The sequence below is a fragment of the Cervus canadensis genome, chromosome 6, assembly GCF_019320065.1.
Source record: "Cervus canadensis isolate Bull #8, Minnesota chromosome 6, ASM1932006v1, whole genome shotgun sequence".
Taxonomy (NCBI): domain Eukaryota; kingdom Metazoa; phylum Chordata; class Mammalia; order Artiodactyla; family Cervidae; genus Cervus; species Cervus canadensis.
Genome location: NC_057391.1, coordinates 79,414,349 through 79,441,974, shown reverse-complemented (window position 1 = coordinate 79,441,974; position 27,626 = coordinate 79,414,349). Strand labels below are relative to the sequence as shown.

At 38.0% G+C, this 27,626-nt stretch overlaps 1 protein-coding gene across 10 annotated transcripts in view; it reads left to right on the top strand.

Annotated features, from left to right (window-relative positions):
* The window catches only part of NUMB (NUMB endocytic adaptor protein), a 175,049-nt gene that overhangs the window by 102,273 nt on the left and 45,150 nt on the right, over positions 1-27,626 (top strand). For all 10 annotated transcript variants that reach the window (XM_043472486.1, XM_043472488.1, XM_043472491.1 and 7 more), the window contains one exon: positions 19,034-19,174. In XM_043472486.1, coding sequence (XP_043328421.1) covers positions 19,049-19,174 — 126 coding nt within the window. In that variant the 5' untranslated portion in view covers positions 19,034-19,048. The remainder of the gene's footprint in view (positions 1-19,033; positions 19,175-27,626) is intronic.

The window sequence follows — 27,626 nt, the reverse complement described above, 5'->3', positions numbered from 1 at the left end:
GTCACTCAGTCATGTCCAACTCTTTGCAACCCCATGGACTGCAGCAAGTCAGGCTTCCCTGTCCATCACCAACTCCCAGAGCTTACTCAAACTCATGTCCATCGAGTCGGTGATGCCATCCAACCATCTCATCCTCTGTCGTTCCCTTCTCCTCCTGCCTTCAATCTTTCCCAGCATCAGGGTCTTTTCAAATGAGTCAGTTCTTCCCATCAGGTGGCCAAAGTATTGGAGTTTCAGCTTCAGCATCAGTCCTTCCAATGAATATTCAGGACTGATTTCCTTGAGGATTGACTGGTTGGATCTTCTTGCAGTCCAAGAGACTCTCGAGAGTCTTCTTCAACACCATAGTTCAAAAGCATCAATTCTTCTGCACTCAGTTTTCTTTATAGTCCCACTCTCACATCCATACATGACTACTGGAAAAACAATAACTTTGACTGGACGGACTTTGGTTGGCAAAATAATGTCTCTGCTTTTTAATATGCTGTCTAGGTTGGTCATAGCTTTTCTTCCAATGAGCAAGCATCTTTTAATTTCGTGGCTGCAATCACCATCTGCAGTGATTTTGGAGCCCAAAAAAATAGTCTCTCACTATTTTCATCTGTTTGCCATGAGGTGATGGGACATGATGCCATGGTCTTAGTTTTCTGAATGTTGAGTTTTAAGCCAACTTTACCACTGAGCCATATAATGTTATACTTTAAATGATCACTTGATATATGGCATTTTTAGCTTAGATTTTTTAGTGATGGAACAAATTACTAAGATTATTGTTAGCAGGTGTACAGTCAGAACATTTTTTTCTTGTCACTGATAGCTCAGTTGGTAAAGAATCTGCTTGCAATTCAGGAGACCCTGGTTTGATTCCTGGGTCAGGAAGATCTGCTGGAGAAGGGATAGGCTACCCACTCCAGTATTCTTGGGCTTCCCTTGTAGCTCAGCTGTTAAAGAATCTGCCTGCAATGTGGGAGACCTGGGTTCAATCCCTGGGTTGGAAAAATCCCCTGGAGAAGGGAACAGCTACCCACTCCAGTATTCTGGCCTGGAGAATCCCAGGGACAGAGGAGCCTGGTAGGCTGCCGTCTATGGGGTCACAAAGAGTTGGACACGACTGAAGCGACTTAGCAGCAGCAGCATACACAGTGTGAGCTTACTGTGTAGTTCTGGTTCTGGGTGTTAATGCCAACAACGGTGAGCACTCAGGAAATACCGCCTGTGTACTGGGCGCCGTGTGTATTGTACACCATGCAGTTTGCATATAATGATTCACTGCATTCTCACAGTAGCCCTGTCACGTAGATTCTATTTTTAATCTGTGTTTCTTGGATAAGGAAACAGGCACTGAAAAGTTAAACAGTTTGTCCCAATTACACGGTTAATAAGTGGCAGATTTGCCTGGTACTAGAATCTGTGCATTTAGTCCCCTCACATTACCTCTCAAAAATATGCCACACTAAGCATAATAACATTTAGGCATATGTGTATAATTAACGGGCTTCCCTGGTGACTCAGATGGTAAAGAATCTGCCTGCAATGCGGGAGACCCAGGTTTGATGCCTGGGTCGGGAAGATCCCCTGGAGAAGGGCATGGCAACCCCAAACAAGAAAGAAAACCAAGAGAATGATAAACATAATTAAGGTTAGTGTTACTTCCGGGGGAAAAGAAAGGGGGATGTAATCAGCAAAGGTTCACATGGGAACTTCGAAAGGTTTAGTAATGCTCTAATTCTTAAGCTGAGTAGAAGATACACAAGTTTTCATTTCATTATGTTCTGTAACCTACATATGAATGTGTATATTCTTTTGTATACATCAGCTATTTTATAATTTAATTATGTGGAAAGCAAGTCACCTAAAATTCTTCTGAGGGTAGAGATGGGGAGTGTAGAAATATAAACACATACATGTATAATTATGAGACATCTAATTAAGGGGTAAGAAAAATAAGTTACATTTAATTATAAAATTTATACCTCACTCTTCGGTCAACACCAGATGGTCAACACCGAAATCAGATTGATTATATTCTTTGCAGCCAAAGATGGAGAAGCTCTATACAGTCAGCAAAAACAAGCCCAGGAGCTGACTGTGGCTCAGATCATGAATTCCTTATTGCCAAATTCAGACTTAAATTGAAGAAGGTAGAGAAAACCACTAAATCAGATCTCTTATGATTATACAGTGGAAGTGACAAACAGATTCAAGAGGTTAGATCTGATAGACTGCCTGAAGAACTATGAACAGAGGTTCGTTACATTGTGCAGGACGCAGTAATCAAGACCATCCCCAAGAAAAAGGAGTGCAGAAAGGCAAAATGGTTGTCTGAGGAGCCTTACAAATAGTTGAGAAAAGAAAGACGCTAAAGGCAAAGGAGAAAAGGAAAGATATACCCATCTGAATGCAGAGTTCCAAAGAATACCAAGGAGAGATAAGAAAGCCTTTCTCAGTGATCAATACAAAAAAATAGAGGAAAACAATAGAATGGAAAAGACTAGAGATCTCTTCAAGAAAACTAGAGATACCAAGGGAACATTTCATGCAAAGATGGGCGCAATAAAGAACAGACATGGTATGAACCTAAGAGAAGCAGAAGATGTTAAGAAGAGGTGGCAAGAGTATGGAGAACTATACAAAAAAGATCTCCATAACCCAGATAACCACGATGGTGGGGTTACTTGCCTAGAGCCAAACATCCAGGAATGTGAAGTCAAGTGGGCCTTAGGAAGGATCACTACAAACAAAGCTAGTGGAGGCGATGGAATTCCAGTTGAGCTATTTCAAATCCTAAAAGATGATGCTGTGAAAGTGCTGCACTCAATATGCCAGCAAATTTGGAATACTCAGCAGTGGCCACAGGACTGGAAAAGGTCAGTTTTCATTCCAGTCCCAAAAAAAGGCAATGCCAAAGAATGTTCAAACTACCGCACAACTGCACTCATCTCACATGCTAGCAAAGTAATGCTCAAAATTCTCCAAGCCAGGGTTCAACAGAACATGAACCGAGAACTTCAGATGTTCAAGCTGGATTTAGAAAAGGCAGAGGAACCCGAGATCAAATTGCTGACATCCGCTGGAACATTGAAAAAGCAAGAGAGTTGGAGAAAACGATCTATTTCTGCTTTATTGACTATGCTGAAAGCCTTTGACTGTGTGGATCACAACAAACTGTGGAATGTTCTTAAAGAGATGGAAATACCAGACCATCTTACCTGCCTCCCAAGAAATTTGTATGCAGGTCAGGAAGCAACAGTTAGAACTGAACATGCAACAACTGACTGGTTCCAAATTGGGAAAGGAGTACATCAAGGCTGTGTATTGTCACCCTGCTTATTTAACTTATATGCAGAGTACATCGTGAGAAATGCTGGGCTGGATGAAGCACAAGCTGGAATCAAGATTGCCAGGAGAAAGACCAATAACCTCAGACATGCAGATGATACCACCCTTATGGCAGAAAACAAAGAGGAGCTACAGAGCCTCTTGATGAAAGTGCAAGAGGAGAGTTAAAAAGCTGGCTTAAAATTCAATCTTTAGAAAACAAGGATCGTGGCATCCGGTCCCATCACTTCATGGCAAATAGGGAAACAATGGAAACAGTGACAGACTTTATTCTGGGGGGGGGGGGGGCTCCAAAATCACTGCAGATGGTGACCGCAGCCATGAAATTAAACAACGTTTGCTCCTTGAAAGAAAAGCTATGACCAACCTAGACAGCATATTAAAAAGCAGAGACATTACTTTGCCAACAAAGGTCCATCTAGTCAAAGCTATGGTTTTTCCAATAGTCTTGTATGGATGTGAGAGTTGGACTATAAGGAAAGCTGATCCCCAGAGAATTGATGCTTTTGAACTGTGGTCCTGGAGAAGACTCATGAGAGTCCTTTGGACTCCAAGGAGATCAAAGTCAATCCTAAAGGACATCAGTGCTGAATATTCATTGGAAGGGCTGATGCTGAGGCTGAAACTCCAATACTTTGGCCATCTGATGCAAAGAACTGACTCTTTGGAAAAGACCCTAATGCTAGGAGAGATTGAAGGCAGGCGGAAAAGGGGATGACAGAGGATGAGATGGTTGGATGGCATCACCGACTCGACGGACATGAGTTTGAGCAAGCTCAGGGATTTGGTGTTGGACAGGGAAGCCTGGCGTGCTGCAGTCCATGGGGTCGCAAAGAGTCAGACATGACTGATCGACTGAACTAAGTCTCATTGTTACTGAAAAGAATAAAGTTATTGTAATTTAGTTTGTCCAACCCAATCCAAAATGAACCAGATGTGAATTCCCTGGCAGTCCTGTGGTTAGGACTCCACACTTAACTGCTGAGGGCACAGGTTCAGTCCCTCATTGGGAAACTAAGATTCTGCAAGCCGCGCAGCACAGCCAAAAAATAAAATGGACCAAGAAAGAAAGGGAAGGAAAGAAAGGGAGGAAGAAAAGAGAAAGAAAATAATTTTAAAAAAAAAGAAATTTTAAATGAACCAGAGGCTTTTGTAAGGACATTAGAGAGCTACAACTCTTAGGAAAGTGGGGACTTGTCTCTCCAGAGTTTTTTTCGTTTCTAAATTATGCTTGTTTGCTTTTCTTTTTTCTCTTGTCACAGTTGCACCTCTAACTTTAGGCCCCTCTTGTATGTAAATTATAAGGAAGATTGGACAAGACAATGCTTTAGAAAACTCACTGTAAGGAAAAAAAATTCACAAACACTATATAGCACACACATGATATACATAGGATATAGACACATTCAGAAAACTTGACCTTGACACTTAATTATGAGTTTCCCCTTAAGAAAGAAAAAGAAATATCAAAGTTAGCAAAAATGGTAAAATTCTTACAACAATATTAGTTGGTTCTGAATGAAATAATATATAAACTAAAATCTGAAACCATGAGTACCATTCTGAATAGCTGAAAAAAATTAGTAAACTCACAGATTTCCTTAGTTTAGCTAAAGAGTCCTTTTCCAAGAGACTCTAATCTCATTAAAAGTGAAAAATCACATCATTTCAAAATAACATTGGGAGTACTTTAAATCATCCACAAAGTACTGTAGTATACTATCTTGCAATAAATCCAGCACAGCCAAGGATATTTTATAATGTGGAACAGTTCGCTGTTTTCAGCTGAAATCAGTTGAAGTAGCTTGCTTATGTTTAGGAACCATGCTGTGAGAAAACTATCTATTATATTTGTATAAAGAAATCATAAACAATTTGCTTCCCTCCTCCCTCAGCATCACAAGATTCATCCTTGTTGATTGTTATAACTGTAGATGATTCACTTTTATGTTTTCTCTTGATTACTTTTTATTTTTAAAAGTGTGTAAATTGAGATATTATTTTTATTTCTGCATGGTATTCTAATGTGTGAATATACTGTATTTATTGTGTTGATGGATAATTAGATTCTGGTGTTTGTTATTTTATTGTTACAAATACTAAACAATGCTGCACAGATACTGTCTTGTATACCTTCTTGTAACTTTCCTAGACAATGGTGAATTATTTATTAAAATGGTTGCACCAGTTTATGCTCCTGTAAGGGTATGAATGCTTGATGCCCCATATTTTATTGTCTGACTTTTTAATGTTTACTAAACTGACAGATGTAAAATGGTATATAGTGTCTTGATTTGCATTTTCCTGATTACTAATGGGTTGCGCATTTTTTTCACATTGTTGGCTGTTTCTGTTCCTTTGTAAAGTATTTGCTCTGTTTTGCCCATTTTCTGTTGATATTTTATTTTAAACTAATGCTTGTTTTGCTTATTGATTTTTAGAAATTCTTTAAAACTAGGGTACTAATATTTTGTTTATGGTATGTAGCATATATACTCCTAGTTTGTGCCTTATCTTCATTTTCAGATGAGTGATTTTTCATAAGCATTTAAAGATTAGGGGAAATGTTTTTGTTAGACCAGTTTCTTATTTGGAGTAGATAAAATATAATTTCCAGAATCCTTAAACTATACTTTAAAAAAGTGAGGTTTTTATAGTCTTTCTTAAGTAATCCATTCCAATGTAAATAACCACTATGAAGAAAAAGTTTTGTTATAGAGTTACTGACCAAAAACTCTTATTAAAGCTTTACTATTAAAATAATCCAATTTTATAACCATAAACCTAACTACATGGGCTACACTGATTAGCCATTTTTAGAAATGGTACTTTTTGTCCCACTAATTCTTGGTTCTTTTAGTTTTATTATGTAACAAGAAGGACCGTTTTCAGTTTGTAGCTTACCATATGAAACATATTTATTGTTTTTTACTTTTTACTAGAGAATTTTTGTTTGTTTCAAGGCATGGTAGTAATACACCCTATAATGACTGAATAGGCCGTACATAGAAGGAGATTCTTTTAGGAGCTTTAACCTTCTTAGTTGGTGAATGTAACAAATCAGATGATACTTTTTAGAGAGAATTCGTTTAGAAAGCTTTACTTTATTTGGAGTTGTATTTTGCCATTTTTTGTACCATTCATGGTAAATGCCTAATACTTATTATTCTTGTTCTTTTTTTGTTCTTTCCTTGGTAGAGCAAATTACCATGTGTGTTTGTAATCCTTCTTACACTCATATACTTAGGCAGTGTTCAATAAATCTGTGTCTTGTCAAGAATTAGTTTAATTACCATGAAAGTATGATAATTTAGCTGACTTTTTGATTAATTTTATAGATAAGATTTTCTATTTGAAACAGTTGAGCCAAATACTTTTGTTTGAGTAAAAACTGTCTTTAATTCCAGCAGTGGAATTTAATACACTTTTCTCCTATTTAAATACTCTAAATCTGATTTCAACAGATATTATATCTGCAAGTAGTGCATTTTCTAGAGCAGGTATAAAAAAATCCAGGAGCATTTCTAGTATTAAGTGTCTGAATCCAGTTCACTATCATTTGCTAGATTATTATAATAGCCTCCTAATTGTCTCCCTGCTTCATTCTTGTAACCTTCAATCCTTTCTTAAAACCAGCTGCCAAATGTAAAATGTAAGTGCGTTGTTTTAGAATCCCCCAGGAATCCTCCAGATTCCCCATTTCTCTCAGAGGAAAATTGAAGTGTTTGGCCTACAAGGTTCTTTATTAACTTGTTCTGTGTTACCCATGTGGTCTCATCTCTCCTAGTCTCTTGTTGTCTTCATTTTGCACTGAACACACTGACCTCCTTTTTGTTTGTCAGACACTCTAGGTAAGACCTTTAGGACCTTTGCATTGATTATTTCCTTTTTCTGGGACATTTATCCTACAACATGACTCAACTTTTTTACCTACTTCAATTATTTACTCAAATGATTCTTTCTTAACTTAAAATTTTATCCCTGCCTCAGTACTTCTAATCCTTCTCTTAACCCTATTCATGTTTTTCTCTATAGCATTTACCATCTGCTAATATACCATAGAGTTGGTGGTATTCAGGTAAATGCTTTACAATTACTTTTCCAGATATAGTTCCTACATGAATGATGGTTGATATTTTTGCTTGTTTAGTGAGTAAGATGAAAGTGAAGCAATGAAGTGTGTGTCAGAATTTCACTCATTTGTCAATGACATGAGAGGCTTCTTTGCTGAACTGGATAATAGTTTTCAAATAGTAGAAGACTATTTCCTCAAAAATTCTTTTCCTATTCATAAAGTAGTGCTTTAGACACCACACACTTTTAAGTTCAGTCTGCATTGTAACATTTTCTCCATCGGTTTCTTAGATCTGGACAAGCACAAAACAATAAATCAAGCAGTAATTGGTAATTTTTGCCAAATTTCACAGTGTAAATATTTCCACTGTGGCCGATTTCAGGTTACCAACATGAAGTCACGGAATACGATATTTGGAAGAGATGTACAGTAGCCCAGCATTAGGCATTATTTCTACCATACAGATACAAAATCATCAATAACACCAAGAGCACAGATGATAGTATAATATAATGTAAAAATAGGAAGTAAGATTTTAGTATTTATCTTTGTTTTAAAATAACTATGTTTATATAATTTAATTTGTAACAAAGGTTATGTTTGACACCAAGTTCACAAACTTCCTGAAAATTTAACAGTTGTATCTTGTCAGTCAGCACGTCGCTGTGAATAATCTGGCTATCTATTTTCTGTTTATCTCCTTCGTAGAGGCAGAGGGTTTGCTCTGTATTGTTTACTGCAGGCTGGAATGGTAGGCAGTCAATGAATACTTGCTAAGTGAATTTTAATTAAAATAAATGTACTAGATGCTGAGTGAAAAATAACTTTTGTCTTCAAATAAATTGAAACCTTTTTCATCTTTTAATATGAAATTTTGGTTATAACAATAGCATAATATTCTTACCTCTCTGAATTATTGACCTAGATTATAAATAAAAGCATGCTACTCTGAAAGGGATAGAAGATTTTTAAATTTTCCTTGCTGAAAGAAAGATAATCATGTGATCTGTCTTTTATAAAAAGAAAAATACGAAGCATACATGCATAGGAAAAAACAAAGGAAAAAGCTCTGAAGTGTTGATGGAGGTTATTTCTGTTTGGGATTACAGGTCGTTTGTATTTCGTTCTCCAGATTTTTCTGTTTTTCCTGTTCTTTACAAGTCACATCTATTATATGATAAAATTATTTTAAAATCAGCTTCTTTATCATACCCTGGTATATAGGATTTTAGTTGAAAGAGGAGGAAAGTAAAATATTACAAGTAGAATATACAGGGTAAAGAAAGAGAAAGAAGTGAGAAAGCCATTGCATATTTGAAAGGCCTGATCGTCAGAAGATTATGCAGGGAAGTACTGGGAGATAAGGCTGGAAAATGTTGGGTTCAAATTGTAGAGGCTTCTGAATGCCAGACTCAGACGTCAAACTTTAGACTCTTTTTTGAAGGTAGTCAAGGAAAAATTCTAGGGATTTAATCTGGCACAACTCTGTAGGAAGATTATAGGAAAGAGGGCTTGGAGTCCAGGGGTTGTTGCAGAGGTCATGGATGAAGTGATTTTTCTACCAGGGCAATTAGGAATAGAAGTGCTGAATGGCTGAATACCAGAGATAAATGATACCTGTTCCCATCCAGTAGCATCTATTGATGAACTTTGTACGGAAGAATTATGGAAAAGTGTCAGAGATGAACCTTAGAGTATGCTGTTGGCATTTTAAAGCTTTGATGGGTGTAAAGGTGTTTTGTAGAAATACGAAAGTCAGGAAGAAGAGTTTGTTTGAAAAGAAGAAGATAAATGGATTTGGAGATATTTGAATTGGAGTTGGAAGTACAAGACTAGAATTCACAAAGAAGTCAGGACTAGATACGAGCTCTTTATGGGAGATAGAAAAAGAAGAAATGTATGTTTATAATTAGTTGAATTTTAACCCATTTAAAAAAAAAAAAAACTGAGTTCAGTATGTAATCTTGTTGTGAATTCAAAGAAGGAAAAGTACAGTTCATCATGAACCTTACTTATTGACAGGGACATTTTTAGTTTACTAATAAGGTGACTTAACGATTCATTTTCAAATGTTAACTAAAGTGATGTCGCTCAGTTGTGTCCAACTCTTTGTGACCCCATGGACTGTAGCCTACCAGGCTTCTCTGTCCATGGGATTTTCCAGGCAAGAATACTGGACTGGGTTGCCATTTCCTTCTCCAGGGGATCTTCCTGATCCAGGGGTCGAACCCAGGTCTCCTGCTTTGCAGGCAGACACTTTACTGGCTGAGACACCATCATTTTTTTTTTTTTTTAAACTCTGCGTTTATTAGAAAAGCTCCATGTGGTCATGATATATTTTTAATATATTGTTTGGTTTGATTTGCTAAATTTTTGTTTAGAATTTATGTATGTATGTTCATCAGAGATATTGGTCTGTCTATTTAAAAACCATAAATAGTGTCTTTGATTTTGGTATCAGGTAATATTAGCCTGATAGAATGGTTTAGGAAATGTTCCCTCCTCTTCAGTTTTTTGGGAAGAGTTTGTAGAATTGGTATGATTTCTTCCTTAAATGTTAGGCGGAATTCACCAGTGAATCCATTTAGCCCAGGAGTTGTGGAAAGATTTTAAACTATAAATTGAATTTCATTAATAGATATAGAACTATTGTGCTGTGCTGTGTTTAGTCGCTCAGTCGTGTCCTACTCTTTACAGCCCCATGAACTGCAGCCCGCCAGGCTCCTTTGTACATGGGGATTCTCTAGGCAGGAATACTGGAGTGGGTTGCCATGCCTTCCTCCAGGGGATCTTCCCAACCCAGGGTTCAAACCCAGGTCTCCCGCATTGCAGGCAGATTCTTTACCAACTGAGCCACCAGGAAAGCCCAAGAATACTGAAGTGGGTAGCTTGTATCTTCTCCAGAGGATCTTCCTGATCCAGGAGTTGAACCAGGGTCTCCTGCATTGCAGGCAGATTCTTTACGAGCTGAGCTACCAGAGAAGCCCATAGGACTGTTAGGGTTATCTATTTCTTCTTGAATAAGCTGTGAAAGTTTGTACCTTGAAAGGAATTTTTCCATTCCATCTGAGTTGAATTTATTGGCATAAACTTGTTCATAATATTCCCTTATTATTTTTAATATCTACAGAATCTTATAGAGATAACACCTCTGCCATTCTTTTTATTTATTTTTGGCTGTACTGAGTCTTCGTTGCTGCCCTTGGGCTTTCTCTAGTTGCAGCGAGTGGGGGCTACTCTGTAGTTGTGGTGCATGGGCTTCTCATTGCAGTGCTGTTGCAAAGCATGGGCTCTAGAGTTCGTGGGCTCGGTGGTTATGGCACCCAGTCTTAGTTGCCCCTCAGCATGTGGAATCTTCCAGGATCATGGATTGAACTTGAGTCCTCTGCATTAGCAGGAGGATTCTTAACCACTGGACTATCACAGAAATCCTCTCATTTTTGACATTGGTAATTTGTATCATTTCCCCCCCCACCCCTAAATAGTCCAGCTATAGGTTTATCAGTTTTTCTTCAATCTTCTCCAAGAGCTAGCTTTTGGTTTCCTTTTTTCTATATTTATATTTTCCTACTTTACTGCTTTCTGCTTTGATTCCTACTGTTTCCTTTTTTTCTGCTTGCTTTGCATTTCTTTGTCCTTTAGTTTCTATAGATAGAAGCTGAGGTCATTGTTTTAAGACCCTTCTTATTTTCTAGTATATGTTCAGTGCAGGGTCTCTCAATGGTGCACTGTTGGCGTTCTAAGCTGGACAATTCTTTCTTGTCAGGGGCTGGCCTGTGTGTTATAGGATGCTTAGCAGTATCTCTGGCCACTATCCATGAGATGCCTGTAGCATCTTCCCTAGTGACAACCAAAAATGTCTTCTCCAGGTATTGCCAAATGCACAGGATTCCTCCCCACACCTGGTTGAGAACCACTGGTTTAGTGCTGTAAGTTTCTAAGTTCTGTGTGAAATCCCATAAATTTTGATACATTATGTTTTCATTCAGTTCAAAATACTTTCTGAATTCCTTTTTGATTTCTACTTTGACACATGGGCTATTTTGAAATGCATTATCTAGTTTCCAAGTATTTGGTAATTTAATTCCTTTGTGGTCAGAGATCATACTTTGCATGACTTGAAACCTTCTAAATTTGAGACGTGTTCTATGGCCCAGAATATGGTCTATATTGGTAAATGTTCCACATGCACTTGAGAAGAATGTGTACTCTGTTGTCATTGGGTAGAATGTTCTATAAATGTCAATCAGGTCTTGTTGATTGATACTATTGTTCAAGTCTTGCTGTACATCTCCTTGTTGATTTTCTTCCTACTTATTCTGTTAATTATTGTGATGGGAGTATGTAGCCACTCCAGCTTTCTTTTGATTTGTATTAATAAGGTATATTGTTTTCTGTCATTATACTTTTAACCTGTTTGTGTCTCTGTATTTTAAGTAGGTTTGTTACAGGCAGCATATTGTTGGGTCTTGCTTTTTTATCCAGTCTAATGAGCTAGCTACTCTCTTTGACTACTGGGGCAGCTAGTGTCCCTGATAAAGGTGCTGTCTCCCCTAACAAGTCTATTCCAGATCTCACTGGGGGAACACTGTGGCAATGAAGCCAGCCTGCAGGACTGTGGTGGACAGGGTGGAGGGCTCGTGAATATGGTTATACCATCTTTCCTGTGCCTATCTAGGACCAGGCAGAGGCACATGAAGGCAGACCAACCCTCTGGGGACCCTGGAGGAAGCCAACAACTGTGCCTGAGAGAGATGGAACTTTTGGAATCTGACTTGCATTGTTACTGACCAATCAGAATGTTCACTAGCCTTCAGTTCAGTTTAGTTCAGTTGCTCAGTCGTGTCCGACTCTTTGCAACCCCATGGACTGCAGCATGCCAGGCCTCCCGGAGTTTACTCAAACTCATCTCCATTGAGTCGGTAATGCCATCCAACCATCTCATCCTCTGTCGTCCCCTTCTCCTGCCTTCAGTATTTCCCAGCATCGGGGTCTTTTCCAATGAATCAGTTCTTCACATCAGGTGGCCAAAGTATTGGAGTTTCAGCTTCAGCATCAGTCCCTCCAATGAATATTCAGGACTGACTACCTTTAGGATTGACTGGTTGGATCTCCTTGCAGTCCCAGGGACTCTCCTGAATCTTCTCAAACACCACAGCTCAAGAGCATCAGTTCTTCGGCGCTCAGGTTTCTTAATAGTCCAGCCCTCACATCCATACAAGACTACTGGAAAAACCGTAGCTTTGACTAGATGGACCTTTGTTGGCAAAGTAATGCCTCTGCATTTTAATATGCTGTCTTGGTTGGTCATAACTTTCCTTCCAAGGAGTAAGTGTCTTCATTTCATGGCTGCAGTCACCATTTGCAGTTATTTTGGAGCCCCCCAAAAAATAAAGTCTGCTACTGTTTCCACTGTTTCTCCATGTATTTGCCAGAAGTGATGGGACTGGATACCATGATCTTTGTTTTCTGAATGTTGAGCTTTAAGCCAACTTTTTCACTGTCCTCTTTTACTTTCATCAAGAGACTCTTTAGTTCTTCTTCACTTTCTGCCATAAGGGTGGTGTCATCTGCATATCTGAGGTTATTGATATTTCTCCCGGCAGTCTTGATTCTAGCTTGTGCTTCCTCCAGCCCAGTGTTTCTCATGATGTACTCTGCATATAAGTTAAATAAGCAGGATGACAATATACAGCCTTGACGTACTCCATTTCCTATTTGGAACCAGTCTGTTGTTCCATGTCTGGTTCTAACTGTTGCTTCCTGACCTGCATACTTGTTTCTCAAGAGGCAGGTCAGGTGGTCTGGTATTCCCATCTCTTTAAGAATTTTCCACAGTTTGTTGTGATCCACACAGTCAAAGGCTTTGGCATAGTCAATAAAGCAGAAATAGATATTTTTCTGAAACTCTCTTGCTTTTTCAGTGATCCAGCGGATGTTGGTAATTTGATCTCGGGTTCCTCTGCCTTTTCTAAAACTAGCTTGAACATCTGGAAATTGTGAGTTCAGGTACTGTTGAAACCTGGCTTGGAGAATTTTGAGCATTACTATACTAGTGTGTGAGATGAGTGCAATTGTGTGGTAGTTTGAACATTCTTTGGCATTGCCTTTCTTTGGGATTGGAATGAAAAATGACCTTTTCCAGTCCTGTGGCCACTGCTGAGTATTCCAAATTTGCTGACATTGAGTGCAGCACTTTCACAGCATCATCTTTTAGGATTTGAAATAGCTTAAAAACTGGAATTCCATCACCTCCACTAGCTTTGTTTGCAGTGATGCTTCCTAAGGCCCACTTGACTTCACATTCCAGAATGTCTGGCTTTAGGTGAGTGATCACACCATCGTGATTATCTGGGTCGTGAAGATCTTTTTTGTATAGTTCTGTGTATTCTTGCCACCTCTGAATATCTTCTGCTTCTGTTGGGTTTATACCATTTCTCTCCTTCATTGTGCCCATCTTTGCATGAAATGTTCCCTAGGTATCTCTAATTTTCTTGACGAGATCTCTAGCCTTCCCCCTTCTGTTGTTTTCCCCTGTTTTTTTGCACTGAGCACTGGCCTTACTACTTTGTTAAACCAGTTGTTGGATTGTGGAAGGTCACGGAATGGATCCTAGGCAAGGGACTTAGCACAGTGAATGTTTAGTATCTAGAATGTAAGCATCGCAAAAACTTACCACTGGTATGGCTATATCAAGTACATACTGGCCAATTACATGGTGTGTGTTTCTCTATTCATGTTTGAGTGTGCTGGGTTTAATTCTGTTTATTATATACTAATGCCTATTAGAAAAAATTAGGAAAATAAAGAGATCATCACAAGAAAAGTTTGACCTATCCTAACTGCTTATGATTGCCCTGGTCTTTCCCTGAATTTCAAGCTTATACACATCTTCGCCTGGCATCCTGATAAACAGACCCCTCAAATCCAACAGTTTGGTTCACTGAATTCTTCTATCCAGCTTACTGAGGCCTAAAACTTAGGAGTCATATTTTGATTTCATTCACTTCCTCACCTCTTATAATCTATTCCTGCTCTTGACTTTCCCCACAAAGAGAATTCTGTTGATCAACCAAAACTGAGTCTATTAAACTTACTGCCGCAAGGGAGAGCACCACTATGATAGAGTCTTGGTAGTTAGGGGAAGTTAACAAAGGTTATTTCTGGGGTTTCGAGATCTGGACTCAAGATGGTTTAAGGCAGGTCCTTGAAGGTGGGGAACTGGTTGGGATGGGCAAAGTTTGCAACACAATATTTAAAATTAATGGACATAGCAAGAAGAGCAGTCTGTTACCATGTCAGGAGAACTGTTTGCCCTGATGCACAAATTGTTTGTCCAGATAAATTAGTTAAACTTTCCTGACAAAGTGTAGCTGATTCTTGGCTTACAGTCTTATCCTCTTGGGCAGAATGCTTTCCTGAAGCACAGTTACATCATGTTGACTCAGTTAATTCATAGATTTCCTGAATCTGTGTTTTGTTGATGTTGTTGCCTATGCCTGAAATAATCTTTTCCCTCCTATTTCCCACAGTATGTGACTGTTTTTTGTTCTTTAAAAACTTAACTCAGGCAGTGTCTCCTATAGGCAATGTTTCCTGAACCTAGACTGCTTCTAGGTGATACTGTATATAGTGCTATTATTACATTCTCCATGTTGTGCAGAAATGAACCTTTTATAAAGGGAGAGAGCCATCTAAAGGCTGGTTGTCTTATTAATTTCTGTATCCACTAGCATTCATAACAGGGCCCAGCACATGGTAAGTTTTCAGTTTTTACTCACCCGAACAAATTGGGTCAGAGGAGGAAGACCAGAGGAATAGGAGATAAGAGGTGATGATTTAACTTTAAATTAATGTGATTGAGGCAGTATCAGTGCACCCACATACAGAAATTTAAGTAAGAGAGGAAGAGGTAAGAGTACATTTAGGAAATGCTCCTAATTGGGATAATAGTTGGTGTTGATTATTTCTCCAAGAGTGATAATGCAAAGAGAACACCAATGGAGGATTAATATTTGAGGAGTATCTACAGTGGGTGGGAGAAAGTAGAAGAAGCCCTCTAAGGCATCGGTAGAAACAGAGATGAGGAGGATAAACCAGAGGATTTCCTGATTTGGGCAATTAAATTGTACACAGTGACCTCTGAAAATCTGGTAGAATAGGGATATCATTTTTTAAAAATTTAGTTTGTAGGACAAAATAAGTTTGTTCTCAGGTTTTATACTTAGAAAAATTATTCTTCACCTGTATTCAACCAGGATTTCCACAGAGGGTGTGGTTTTCTTTATTTGGGAGTCAAGTTTAACTTTATTGAGGACCAGTAGAAAACATTACTTTTAATTAACATTTTCTATTTTTTCTTGTTATCTTTTTTTTTTTTGGTAAGCAAAATCATTATACATAGATTACCTCAAAATAGAATGTTTGGTCTCCCTTGTATTAATTATTATCTTAATTGCTAGATTATTTTGTAGGCCAGTGGCAGCAAGCAAGATATTATGATTATGTATTTTCTTTTTACCAAGTTCATTTTAGAACAGTTACAGATATATCACTAATTTTCAAAACATTTCCAGCTGTGAAACCTTTTCCTTAAACTTTAACATGGAGCCCCAACATGTAAATCAGAGAAAGAGAAGCTTGTCTGTTTGAAGCTGTGACAGGAACTGAAACCCCTCCTGAGAGTTGTGTCAGTCTTCTAACCTCCTCCTCTTTCCTTCCAAACACCTGTGGTACCAGGGACTCCTCTGTGGAAATTCTAGGGCCAGCTAAAGCATAGTTCAAAAATCACCGATATGTATTCTCTTTGTAGAAACGCTGATGTCAAGCCATTTTAATTCTGAAAGTGACATGATATTTAGACCCCCAAATCAGGTGATACTTCCAGTCTGCTATCTTTATTGGTCAGTAGAATGGTACAACAACAAAGAGCAAGTAAATTTGTACTGGTGCTATTTAGACAGAGGTTGGATATCAGGGCTTCCCCGATAGCTCAGTTGGTAGAGAATCCACCTGCAATGCAGGAGACCCTGATTCGATTCCTGAGTTGGGAAAATGTGCTGGAGAAGGAATAGGCTACCCACTCCAGTATTCTTGGGCTTCCCTTGTGGCTCAGCTGGTAAAGAATCCGCTTGCAATGCGGGAGACCTGGGTTGGGAAGATCTCCTGGAGAAGGGAAGGGTTACCCACTCCAGTGTTCTGGCCTGGAGAATTCCATGGACTGTATAGTCCATGGTCTCGCAAAGAGTCAGACACGACTGAGCGACTTTCACTTCACTTCACTGGATGTCTTCCTTTCAGGGAAGTTGTCCAAGTAGTTCCTTTGTCAGTGGGAGGTTGGCCTGCTATTAAATGCAGTCTCTTCCAACATCGATGATTCTCTGGTCTTACTGTCTACATTTATCCTACCTTGTAAATACCATCTAATAGGATGGGAACTATTGTATCTTTCATTTCTTCAACTTTGTAGTGTGCTGTATATATGACAGGCACTGTATTAGGATGCAAGGGTACTATTTAAACAAGTAAGGGTAAACAAATTAAGATACAACTTTCCATAAAGGAAATAGAAAATTGCTATAAGGTTTGAGGAGTACAGTTATAGAGGTAAGCAGAGGGTATTCATGAGACTCATGAAATGAAAGGACCCGGACCAGATAGGGGCTTTTCAGAAAAAAATGCTAGCTTCTATGAAGACTGAGCTAACTCTTTGAAAATGAGTAAACTTGAACCAGAAGCAAATAGAGAAAGGTCTTTCTAAGCAGAGGAAGGAACATGTACAGAAGCTCTGAAAGATAGCCAGCCTTGTTTGAAGAACTCTGAGTAGTTGAGTATGCCTGGGGCTTAGCATGTCTTGAATGGAGCTGGTGGGTGAAGCCAGAAGAAAAAGACTGTTTGCACCATACTTGGGAATTTGGACTTTACCTTAAAAGTGATGTGAAGCAATTGAAGGAATTTAAGCAGAATAATGGTCAGATTTGTGTTCTGGAAAGCACTCTGGCATTAGTCAGGAGAACAGATTGGAGTAGACCTCTCTTGGAAGCAGAGACACCATTAAGTTATTAAGCTTTTGCAATGATACAAGCAAAAATGAGGATAGTAGAACTTACATCGTGGGTGGGGAAATTAATTCAGGATATACTAAGGAAATAAAATCCATAGTTATTGGTCAGATAAAGAATAAAAGTAGAGGTGACTTTCAGGTGTTTGACTTGGCCAGCTGGGTAAGTGTATAGCCTTTTTTTGCTAAGAGAAAGAAATTAAAAAGAAAGGCATCATACAGACTTTTGCCTCAGGATTCTTAGAGTGCCACCTTGAGCAAGGATACGGATGCTTTTTATTTTCTTATATGTGTATTTGTATGTATTTTTGAAATGTGATATGAAAGTATATAACAGGATGTATTATCAAGGAAGGTAAAGGAATTGTTTTTGGAAGTCTATTAAATTAAGGTAGACTCTCATTTAAAGTAGTTTAGGAATAAATGATCTACTTAAAAGCAAAGGAATGGATTACCTTTTGTCCATCCAGTCCTTTGATTATTTAATATCCACCTTACCTACTCTATAAATCAACTTTGAATTGAGAAATAATAAATTCATTTTTAGAAAATCCAGAGATTTTTATCATTCATCTCTCAGAATTTTTACCTTTTAAGAAAATGTGTGGTAAGATTGGCCTGTCTGTGTGAATTAGCTAATTTGGTAATAGTTCTGCTGTGGCATTATGCACTTTAAAATACAAAATAATTTTCCTCTGAATGCAGACTTTGATTTTCAAGTCTTTCATCGGTGTTATGTGGGAATTAATGTTACATCCTTTGTTATTTAACATTCCTGGCAGAGATGTTTCCTTTATATAGCTTTGTCACATCGTTTTCTCAAGTTAAGATCTCCTTTTAGGCTGGTTGAAGTGCTTAAATCCCTCATGGAAAGAATGAGCAATGCTCCTTAACAGAAAACTGAAGGTATTGGTTTCAGATTTTGAGATTTGCTCTATAAAGGGATACATTTATTATATTTATTCACTGACTCTTAAATGCTCCATTGTTTCTTACTAGGTAAGTCTTCCTTCTCTGTAGTTTTGTGATTTCTTCTGTACCTTTGAAAGCATTAGAGAAGTGCCTCTTCCAGTAACAAAACAAAAACACTGACTGTAGTTTAAACCAAAAAGATTCCCAAATTTCAGTGTTTCAGAATGATTTTTTCTTGATAAAGATCAAAGTTTTCAGAATATTTTCAGAAATTGTTAGCAGTGTATAATTTGGCCTACATGTACAAATTTCCTTATTCAGTAGTTAAAATGGACTTGAGAGGTAGATCAGTAGGCATAGTCCTTGGTTTATTACAATTAAAGTGCTTGAAAGTTCTTAGAATAACATCTGTTCCGTTCCTACAAGAGGTTATTGTTGTTTTACTAGAACTAGTATTATAATTGCCTTTGCAAAAAGTGAAATGATTTGTTTGAACTTAGGGTTACTCTAAAAGGAAGTATGTTAATTGCTCATTTCCCCCTAAAACAAAACCTTTGATTTGGGATAATAGTTTTTTTATTAGTATCGTAATCTAAACTTTAAATATGTGAGAAGGTAGTAACTTCCTTTTCATATTTCTTTTACAGCTTGTAAAAATTAAAATGAATAAACTACGGCAAAGTTTCAGGAGAAAGAAAGATGTTTATGTTCCAGAGGCCAGTCGTCCACATCAGTGGCAGACAGATGAAGAAGGAGTTCGTACTGGAAAATGCAGCTTCCCAGTCAAGGTCAGACCTCATGTTTCTATAAATCTAGATGTGGAAAAGAACTGACAGTTTATTGTATGTGAAATTCCATTAATTAGGACAGTTAAAAGAATACACTTCAAAAGCCAATCTCTTTATATTCTTCTTCAATGACAGAATTAGTAAGAAGAAAAATATATTATAATTAATGATTTTTCTCCTTGTATTTATTTATTTTTAAATATATATGTTTTATTGACTTACATTGTTTCAGGTGCACAGCAAGGTGGTTCAGTTATACAAATACGCATATAGATCTCTAATAGATCCTAGTTTTGGTGATACAGAATTCTATTATTTTTCTGTTGATGAATCATGATACAGTAGTATTGAGTAATAATTATATAATCGCAATAGTAAAAGATTTGTTTATCAGTTTTCACAATCAGTTAAGTCGCTCAGTCATGTCGAACTCTTTGCAACCCCATGGACTATAGCATGCCAGGCCTCCCTGTCTATCACCAACTCCCGGAGTTTACTCAAACTCATCTCCATTGAGTCAGTGATGCCATCCAACCACCGCATCCTCTGTCATTCCCTTCTCCTCCTGCCATCAGTCTTCCCAGCATCAGGGTCTTTTCAAATGAGTCAGCTCTTCGCACAGGTGGCCAAAGTATTGAAGTTTCAACTTTAACATCAGTCCTTCCAATGAACACTCAGGACTGATCTCCTTTAGGATGGATTGGTTGGATCTCCTTGCTGTCCAAGGGACTCTCAAGAGTCTTCTCCAACACCACAATTCAAAAGCATCAATTCTTCGGTGCTCAGCTTTCTTTATAGTCCAACTCTCACATCCATACATGACTACTGGAAAAACCATAGCTTTGACTAGATGGACCTGTGTCAGCAAAGTAATGTCTCTGCTTTTTAATATGCTGTCTCAGTTAGTCATAACTTTCCTTCCAAAGAGTAAGCGTCTTTTAGTATATGTGCTGCCGAAGTGAGCACAGAGTAAGCGTCTTTTAATTTCATGGTTGCAGTCACCTGCAGTGATTTTGTGAGCCCAAAAAGATAAAGTCTCTCACTGTTCCCATTGTTTCCCCCATCTGTTTGCCATGAAGTGATGGGACCAGATGCCATGATCTTTGTATTTTTAATGTTGAGTTTTAAGCCAGCTGTTTCACCCTCCTTTTTCACTTTCTTCAAGAGGCGCTTCTGCCATAATGGTGGTGTCATCAGCATATCCGAGATTATTGATATTTCTCCCGGCAATCTTGATTTCAGCTTGTGTTTCATCCAGCCCGGCATTTCTCATGATGTACTCTGCATATAAGTTACATAAGCAGGGTGACAGTATACAGCCTTGACATACTCCTTTCCCAATTTGGAACCAGTCAGTTGATCTTTTGAACTGCATTCAAATGGGTATATCTTTCCTTTTCTCCTTTGCCTTTAGCTTCTCTTCTTTTCTCAGCTCTTTGTAAGGCCTTCTGAGACAACCATTTTGCCTTTTTGCATTTCTTTTTCTTGGGGATGGTCTTGATCACTGCCTCCTGTACAATATCATGAACCTCAGTCCATAGTTCTTCAGTCATTCTATCAGATCTAATCCCTTGAATTTATTTGTGACTTCCACTGTATAATCATAAGGGATTTGATTTAGGTCATACCTGAATGGTCTAATGGTTTTCCCTACTTTCCTCAATTTAAGTCTGAATTTTGCAAGAAGGAGTTCATGATCTGAGCCACAGTTAGCTCCCAGTCTTGTTTTTGTTGACTGTAAAAACAAGTCCTGTAATCAAGGAACTCCTATAATCAAATCCAGTTGCCCTCAAGACCAGTTTACCTGGGGATTCCCAGTCTCTTTGTCAGATCTCCAGGCTGTAAAGCCTTAAGTGGGGTTTACAACCTTTACAGTGGTGAGAGAATTTCTTTGGAATTATTGTTCTGCAGTCTGTGGTCACCCACCCATAGGGTGTGGGATTTGATTTTATTGTGATTGTGCCCCTCCTACCATCTTGCTGTGGCTTCTTCTTTGTCTTTGGATGTAGATTATCTTTTTTTTTAGTTTCAGTGTCCTCCTGTTATGGTTGTTCAACAGCTAGTTGCAGTTTTGGTGCTCTCTCAGGAGAAGATGAGCACATGTCCTTCCACTCTACCATCTTGCACCAGAAGCCTTCTCATTATATTTAAATAAGAATTTCTGGTATATAATCTGAAATCACTATAAGTAAGACCACTCCTGATGAAAATACTAATCCTGAAATACCTAAAAATTCTGAATTATCAAGAATCAAGTAATCAAGTTTTTTTCAGCAGAACATGCTTACTAATGGTGGAACAAAGGAAGTGGATGTCTGCTTTCTTAAATACAGGCCTGGTATCTTCTATAAAATCTTAAATCAGAAGAGTTAAATCAAAAGGGATTTTATCCTTAATCTTTTTTTTATCTATTTGAATAGATGTTTTTATTTTTTTTTTTAATTGGAGGCTAATTACTTTACAATATTGTAGTGGTATTCTTAATCTTGTAACTTTTGAGTTCATTTAAACTAATGCCTTCATTTGTCACATCAGAAAATGGAAGCTTTAAGAGGTTAAGAACATAGTGAAGATCTGGAGAAGGGGGTGCCTTGTAGGTGCTTTTTGTTACTGCTACTTGAGACTGAAGAAGAATCATCTGTATTTAAGGTCATAGAAGAAATAAATGTACGTGCTACACTGTTTAATGAGAAGAAGCAATTAATAGTTATATATGCTATGAGATGTGTGAGGAGGAAAAAATGGAAGGAACTACACCAAAATGTTAATATCTTGAAGAAGAAACTAGTTTAATTTGAAGTGTTAGCATTTTTCTCTATTTTTTTGTATATTCTTTCTTTTTTTTTTTTTCTTACGTGTGAATATTTTTATTGTGATTTTTTTCTCCTCCTTTTTTACTGCCTTGGTACTATGCATGAAACATGGACTAAAGCCTCAGAAAGAAAAATAGTCAATATGATTGGAAAAGTGATTTTGAGAATCTCTGGGAACTTAATACATGACTCTTAAAATACACAAATTTTCCACAGTTCGTCAATGATGAAACATTTTCCTAATCACTTAGCTTTGTCTATGCAACTCACTTGCTGAAACTTCTTTTATAGCAATAGTAAACTTAATATTTAATTTTAAGTGCTTAGTATGATATTAAGATACAAAAAAAAAAAAATACAACCCCACCTCTCTTTCATAAAACCTGACACTCTACTGCCCCACACCCAGCCAAACAGTAGATTATGATTATATAAATCAAGTATTAAGTATTGGGTTCCTTAACATCTTACAGAAAAACCCAAATGAACTTTTTGGCCAACCTGATATGTTGAAGTGGGTCCTCTTACACATTGCTGATTGCTTGGAGGATACTTTGCAACCTCTTAGGAGGGCAATTTGGATCAGTGCACTTTTCATTTGACTAGTAGTTTTACATTTGAGAATTACATCTATAGATATATACTGGCGTGAGTGATCATTCTAGCAATTTGTTTATAATAGTGAAAATCTGGAAACTCAGTTAAACATCATTCTGAGATTAGATAAAGAAATTATGACATCTGTTGAGGGGAATTCTTTGACACTTAAAAAATAATAAGGTAGATCTATCTTCACATATTTATAAATTATTTTGAACTCCTGCTATGTGCCAGACAGATGTTAAGTGGTAAGCAAATAAGACATAGTTCTTGCTCTGTGGCATTTATAGTCTCCTTAATTTGATATCTGTGTTAATAATACATGATTACAGACTGAGATAAGTGCTTTTTATTTACTTTTTCTCTCTTTTCAAAAAGTTTTTTTTTGAAATATAGCTGATACACAATGTTATGTTGGTTTCAAGTGTACATCTACGTGATTCAGCTATACATTCTTTGTTTACATTCTGTTCTGTTATAGGTTATTACAAGATGTTGAATATAGTTCCTTGTGCTATATATACAGTAGGTCCTTGTTGTTATCTGTTTTATATATAGTGTGTATATGTTGATCCCAAACTCCTAACTTTTCCCCCCTTCCCCTTTCCCCTTTGGTAACGCTGTTATGGCAGAGTAATACTCCATTGTGTGTAAATATCACATCTTCTTTATCCATTCATCTATCGATGAAACTTGGGTTATTTCCATGTCTTGGCTATTGTAAATAGTGCTGCTATGAACATTAGGGTGCATGTATCTTTTTGAATTATAGTTTTCTCTTTATATATGCCTAGGAGTGGAATTGCAGGATCATGTGGTAGCTCTGATTCTAGTTTTTTAAGAAACCTCCATGCTATTCTCCATAGTGGCTGCACCAGTTTACATTCCCACTAACAGTGTAGGGTGGTTCCTTTTTCTTGTGCCCTTTCCAGTATTTATTATTTGTAGACTTTTTGACATGGCTGTTAACCAGATTTAGAAAAGGCAGAGGAACCCGAGATCAGATTGCCAACATCCACTGGATCATCGAAAAAGCAGGAGAGTTCCAGAAAAACATCTACTTCTGCTTTATTGATTATGCCAAAGCCTTTGTGTGAATCACAACAAACTGTGGAAAATTTTTCAACAGATGACAATATCAGACCACCTTACCTTCCTCCTGAGAAATCTGTATGCAAGTCAAGAAGCAACAGTTAGAACTGGATGTGGAACAACAGACTGGTTCCGTATCAGAAAAGGAGTACATCAAAGATGTATATTGTCACCCTCCTTATTTAACTTATATGCAGAATACATCATGCGAAATGCAGGGCTGGATGAAGCACAAGCTGGAATCAAGATTGCCAGAAGAAATATCAATAACCTCAGATAGGCAGATGACACCACCCTCATGGCAGAAAGCGAAGAACTAAAGAGCCTCTTGATGAAAGTGAAAGAGGAGAGTGAAAAAGTTGGCTTAAAACTCAACATTGAGAAAACAAAGATCATGACATCCCATCACTTCATGGCAAATAGATGGGGAAACAGTGAGAGACTTTATTTTTTGGGGCTCCAAAATCACTGCAGATCGTGGCTGCAGCCATGAAATTAGAAGTCGCCTGCTCCTTGGAAGAAAAGCTATGACCAACCTAGAAAGCATATTAAAAAGCATTACTTTGCCAACAAAGGTCCATCTAGTCAAAGCTATGGTTTTTTCCCAGTAGTCATGTATGGATGTGAGAGTTGGACTATAAAGAAAGCTGAGCTCCAAAGAATTGATCTTTTTGAACTGTGGTTTTGGAAAAGACTTGAGAGTTCCTTAGACTGCAAGGAGATCCAACCAGTCCATCCTAAAGGAGATCAGTCCTGAATGATCATTGGGCAGACTGATGCTGAAGCTGAAGCTTCAATACTTTGGCCAACTGATGCGAAGAACTGACTCATTGAAAAAGACCCTTGATGCTGGGCAAGATTGAAGGCAGGAGGAGAAGGGGATGATAGAGGATGAGATGGTTGGATGGCATCACCGACGCTATGGACATTAGTTTGAGTAAGCTCCAGGAGTTGGTGATGGACAGGGAAGCCTGGTGTGCTGCAGTCCATGGGGTTGGAAAGAGTCAGACACAACTGAGCAATTGAACTGAACTGAATTGAGTCTAACCGGTGTAAGGTAATACTTCATTGTAGTTTTGATTTGCATTTCTCTAATAGCTAGTGATGTTGACCATCTTTTCATGTGGCTGTTGGACATCTGTATGTCTTCTTTGGAGAAATGTCTGTTTAGGTCATTTGCTCATTTTTGATTGGGTTGTTTGATTTTTGATATTGAGCTGTACAAGCTATTTGTATATTTTGGAGATTAGTCCCTTGTCGGTCGTACTGTTTGCAAATATTTTCTCCCATTCTGTAGGTTGTCTTTTTTTGTTGTTATCTGTGGTTTTCTTTTCTGTGCAGAAGTTTTTTTAGTTTAACTAGGTCACATTTGTTTGAGATAAGTGCTTTTTAAAAAGGGAATCTGGTTCTCTAATAGCACATAACAGAACAACATGACCCAGATTATAGGATTAGGGAAGGCTTCCTTGAGAAAGTAAAGTTTGACCTGATATCTAAAGGTTTAGTAGGAATGAATTAGGTGCGAAGATAGGCAGAGCATTTCAGACTGATGGAAAGTATATGTACATAGGCATTGGTGGTGGGAGGAAAGAATGATATCAAGAAACTAAAGGAAAGCTATGGTGTTGGAAGTTTAGATGATCCTGGAAAAAAGTAGGGCAAAGATGTGTAGGCCATGTTAAGGATTTGGGACTTCTAGAGTAATGGAATTTTTAAAAAATTAAAAGATGCTAGTTCCTTGAAAGAAAAGCTATGACAGACCTAGACAGTGTATTAAAAACCAGAGACATCACTTTGCCGACAAAAGGTCTGTATAGTCAAAGCTGTGGTTTTTCTGGTAGTCTGGAAACTGTGGTTTTTTCCAGTAGTCTGGAGACTGTGGTTTTCCAGCAGCATATGGATATGAGAGTTGGACCATAAAGAAGGCTGAGTGCCAAAGAATTGATGCTTTTGAACTGTGTTGCTAAAGGAAATCAATCCTGAATATTTATTGGAAGGACTGATGCTGAAGCTGAAGCTCCAATACTTTGGCCACCTGATGCGAAGAGCCAACTCATTGGAAAAGACCCTGATGCTGGGAATGACTGAAGACAGGAGGGGAAGGGGACGACAGAGAATGAGATGGTTGGATGTATCACCAATTCATGAATGTACATGAGTTTAAGCAAACTCTTGGAAATGATGAAGGACAAGGAAGCCTGGCGTTCTGCAGTCCATGGGGTCGCAAAGAGTCAGACACAATTGAGCCATTGAACAACATAGTGTTTACAAAGAGTCTGGTGAAAGATGACTAATCCAGAGGGTAGATAATGGTGGGCTGGACTAGGGTGGTGACTGCTGAGATGAAAAGAAAAGTAAATTGAAAGATAATTGAGATAAAGTCAGCAGGAATTGGAGACAGATTGCATCTAGGAAATGAAAAGGGGTAGTATTAAAGAGGATACCTAGTATCTTGTCCCAAACTGATAGAGGTGGTGATCATTGATACAGGAAATACTGAAAGAATGTTCTGTGCATGTGCTTATGCAGAATATTTTAGGCTGTCATTAAGTGATAAAGGCAAGTTACAGAACAGTTTATATGGAATGATTCTATTTATAGTTAAATAGAAAAAAAATTAAAACTTCCCTGGTGGTCCAGTGGTTAAGAATCCACCTTCCAATGCAGGGGACGTGGGTTGGATTCCTGGTTGAGTAACGAGGATCCCACGTGCCGTGAGGTAACTAAGCCCGCTTGCCACAACTAGAGAACCCATGTGCTGCAACTAAAACCCAGTGCAGCCAAAAATGATTAATTAATTAGTTTTAAGAAAAGAAAATATGTATATGCTGACATATATGTAAGAAATATCTGTAAGATGACGATACAGGTAATTCAGAACTCTGGTAGTAAAGAATTGGTGATTTGTTCACTTTTGAATATATGTCCTTTGGAATTAGTGGCATTTTTTTAATCATGAACATGTATATCATATTTATAATTAGCATATATATATATTTTAAACCTCTTTCATAGGATTCTGAGAGGTTAAAATAATTACAGTAAAGTTAATTGAAGCACTTTTAATTGGCTACAGAATACATAGCTTTAAAGTATTTTATGTAAGGTAAATAAGGTCAGTATCTTTCCATGTAGTTCTTAATTATCGTAAGAAATTGCTGGTTGGGATGTATTTTAGAGGTAAGCACAGAAGATATAAAATTTATGTCTTAGAAGGACTTCCCAAGTGGCGCTAGTGGTAAATAACTCGCCTGCCAGTGCAGGAGACAATCCCTGGGTCGGGAAGACCCGCTGGAGGAGGAAGTGGCAACCCTCTCCAGTGTTCTTGCCTGGGAAATCCCATGGACAGAGGAGCCTGGCAGGTTACGGTCCTTAAGGTCACAGAGTCTTACGCAACTGAAGCAACTTAGCATGCACACACAATCTCTCACTCAGGTAGGGCAGCTTGTTTAGAGTGTTATTGTTTGGTCTTTTTCAAATGGCTTTTTGAAATCCTTTCAAGATATTCATCTTCTCTGCTGTGTGTGCCTCCCTTACCTGCCTTCCTTCCAACCCATCCCATCCCACCCTATCCCACGCACTTAGCAGGTGACCCAGGGTAGAATGGGAGAATCAAAACCTAAAATTTTTTCCCCTATAACCTAGAAATAGATGCATTTTCTCAGTCAGATATAACTGGGCAAATGATATCTGGGCTTGCCTTAGAAACCGTGAATTCTAAACTAGGATTGGTATGAAAAGTTTCCCATGTAGGCAGCTAGTAGGGTGGTGGGCATGTTCACTGAGGGAGAACATATTTGGGGGTAGAGGTGAGTTCCTTTTGAGGTACATATGAGAGATGTACATGCAGATCCCCGCTGACCAAAAGCACCATGAGCTTTGATTTTGAGGTTACAAATTTTAGTGAGTAGGTGAGTTTGCAAATATGGAATCCTGAAATTATATAT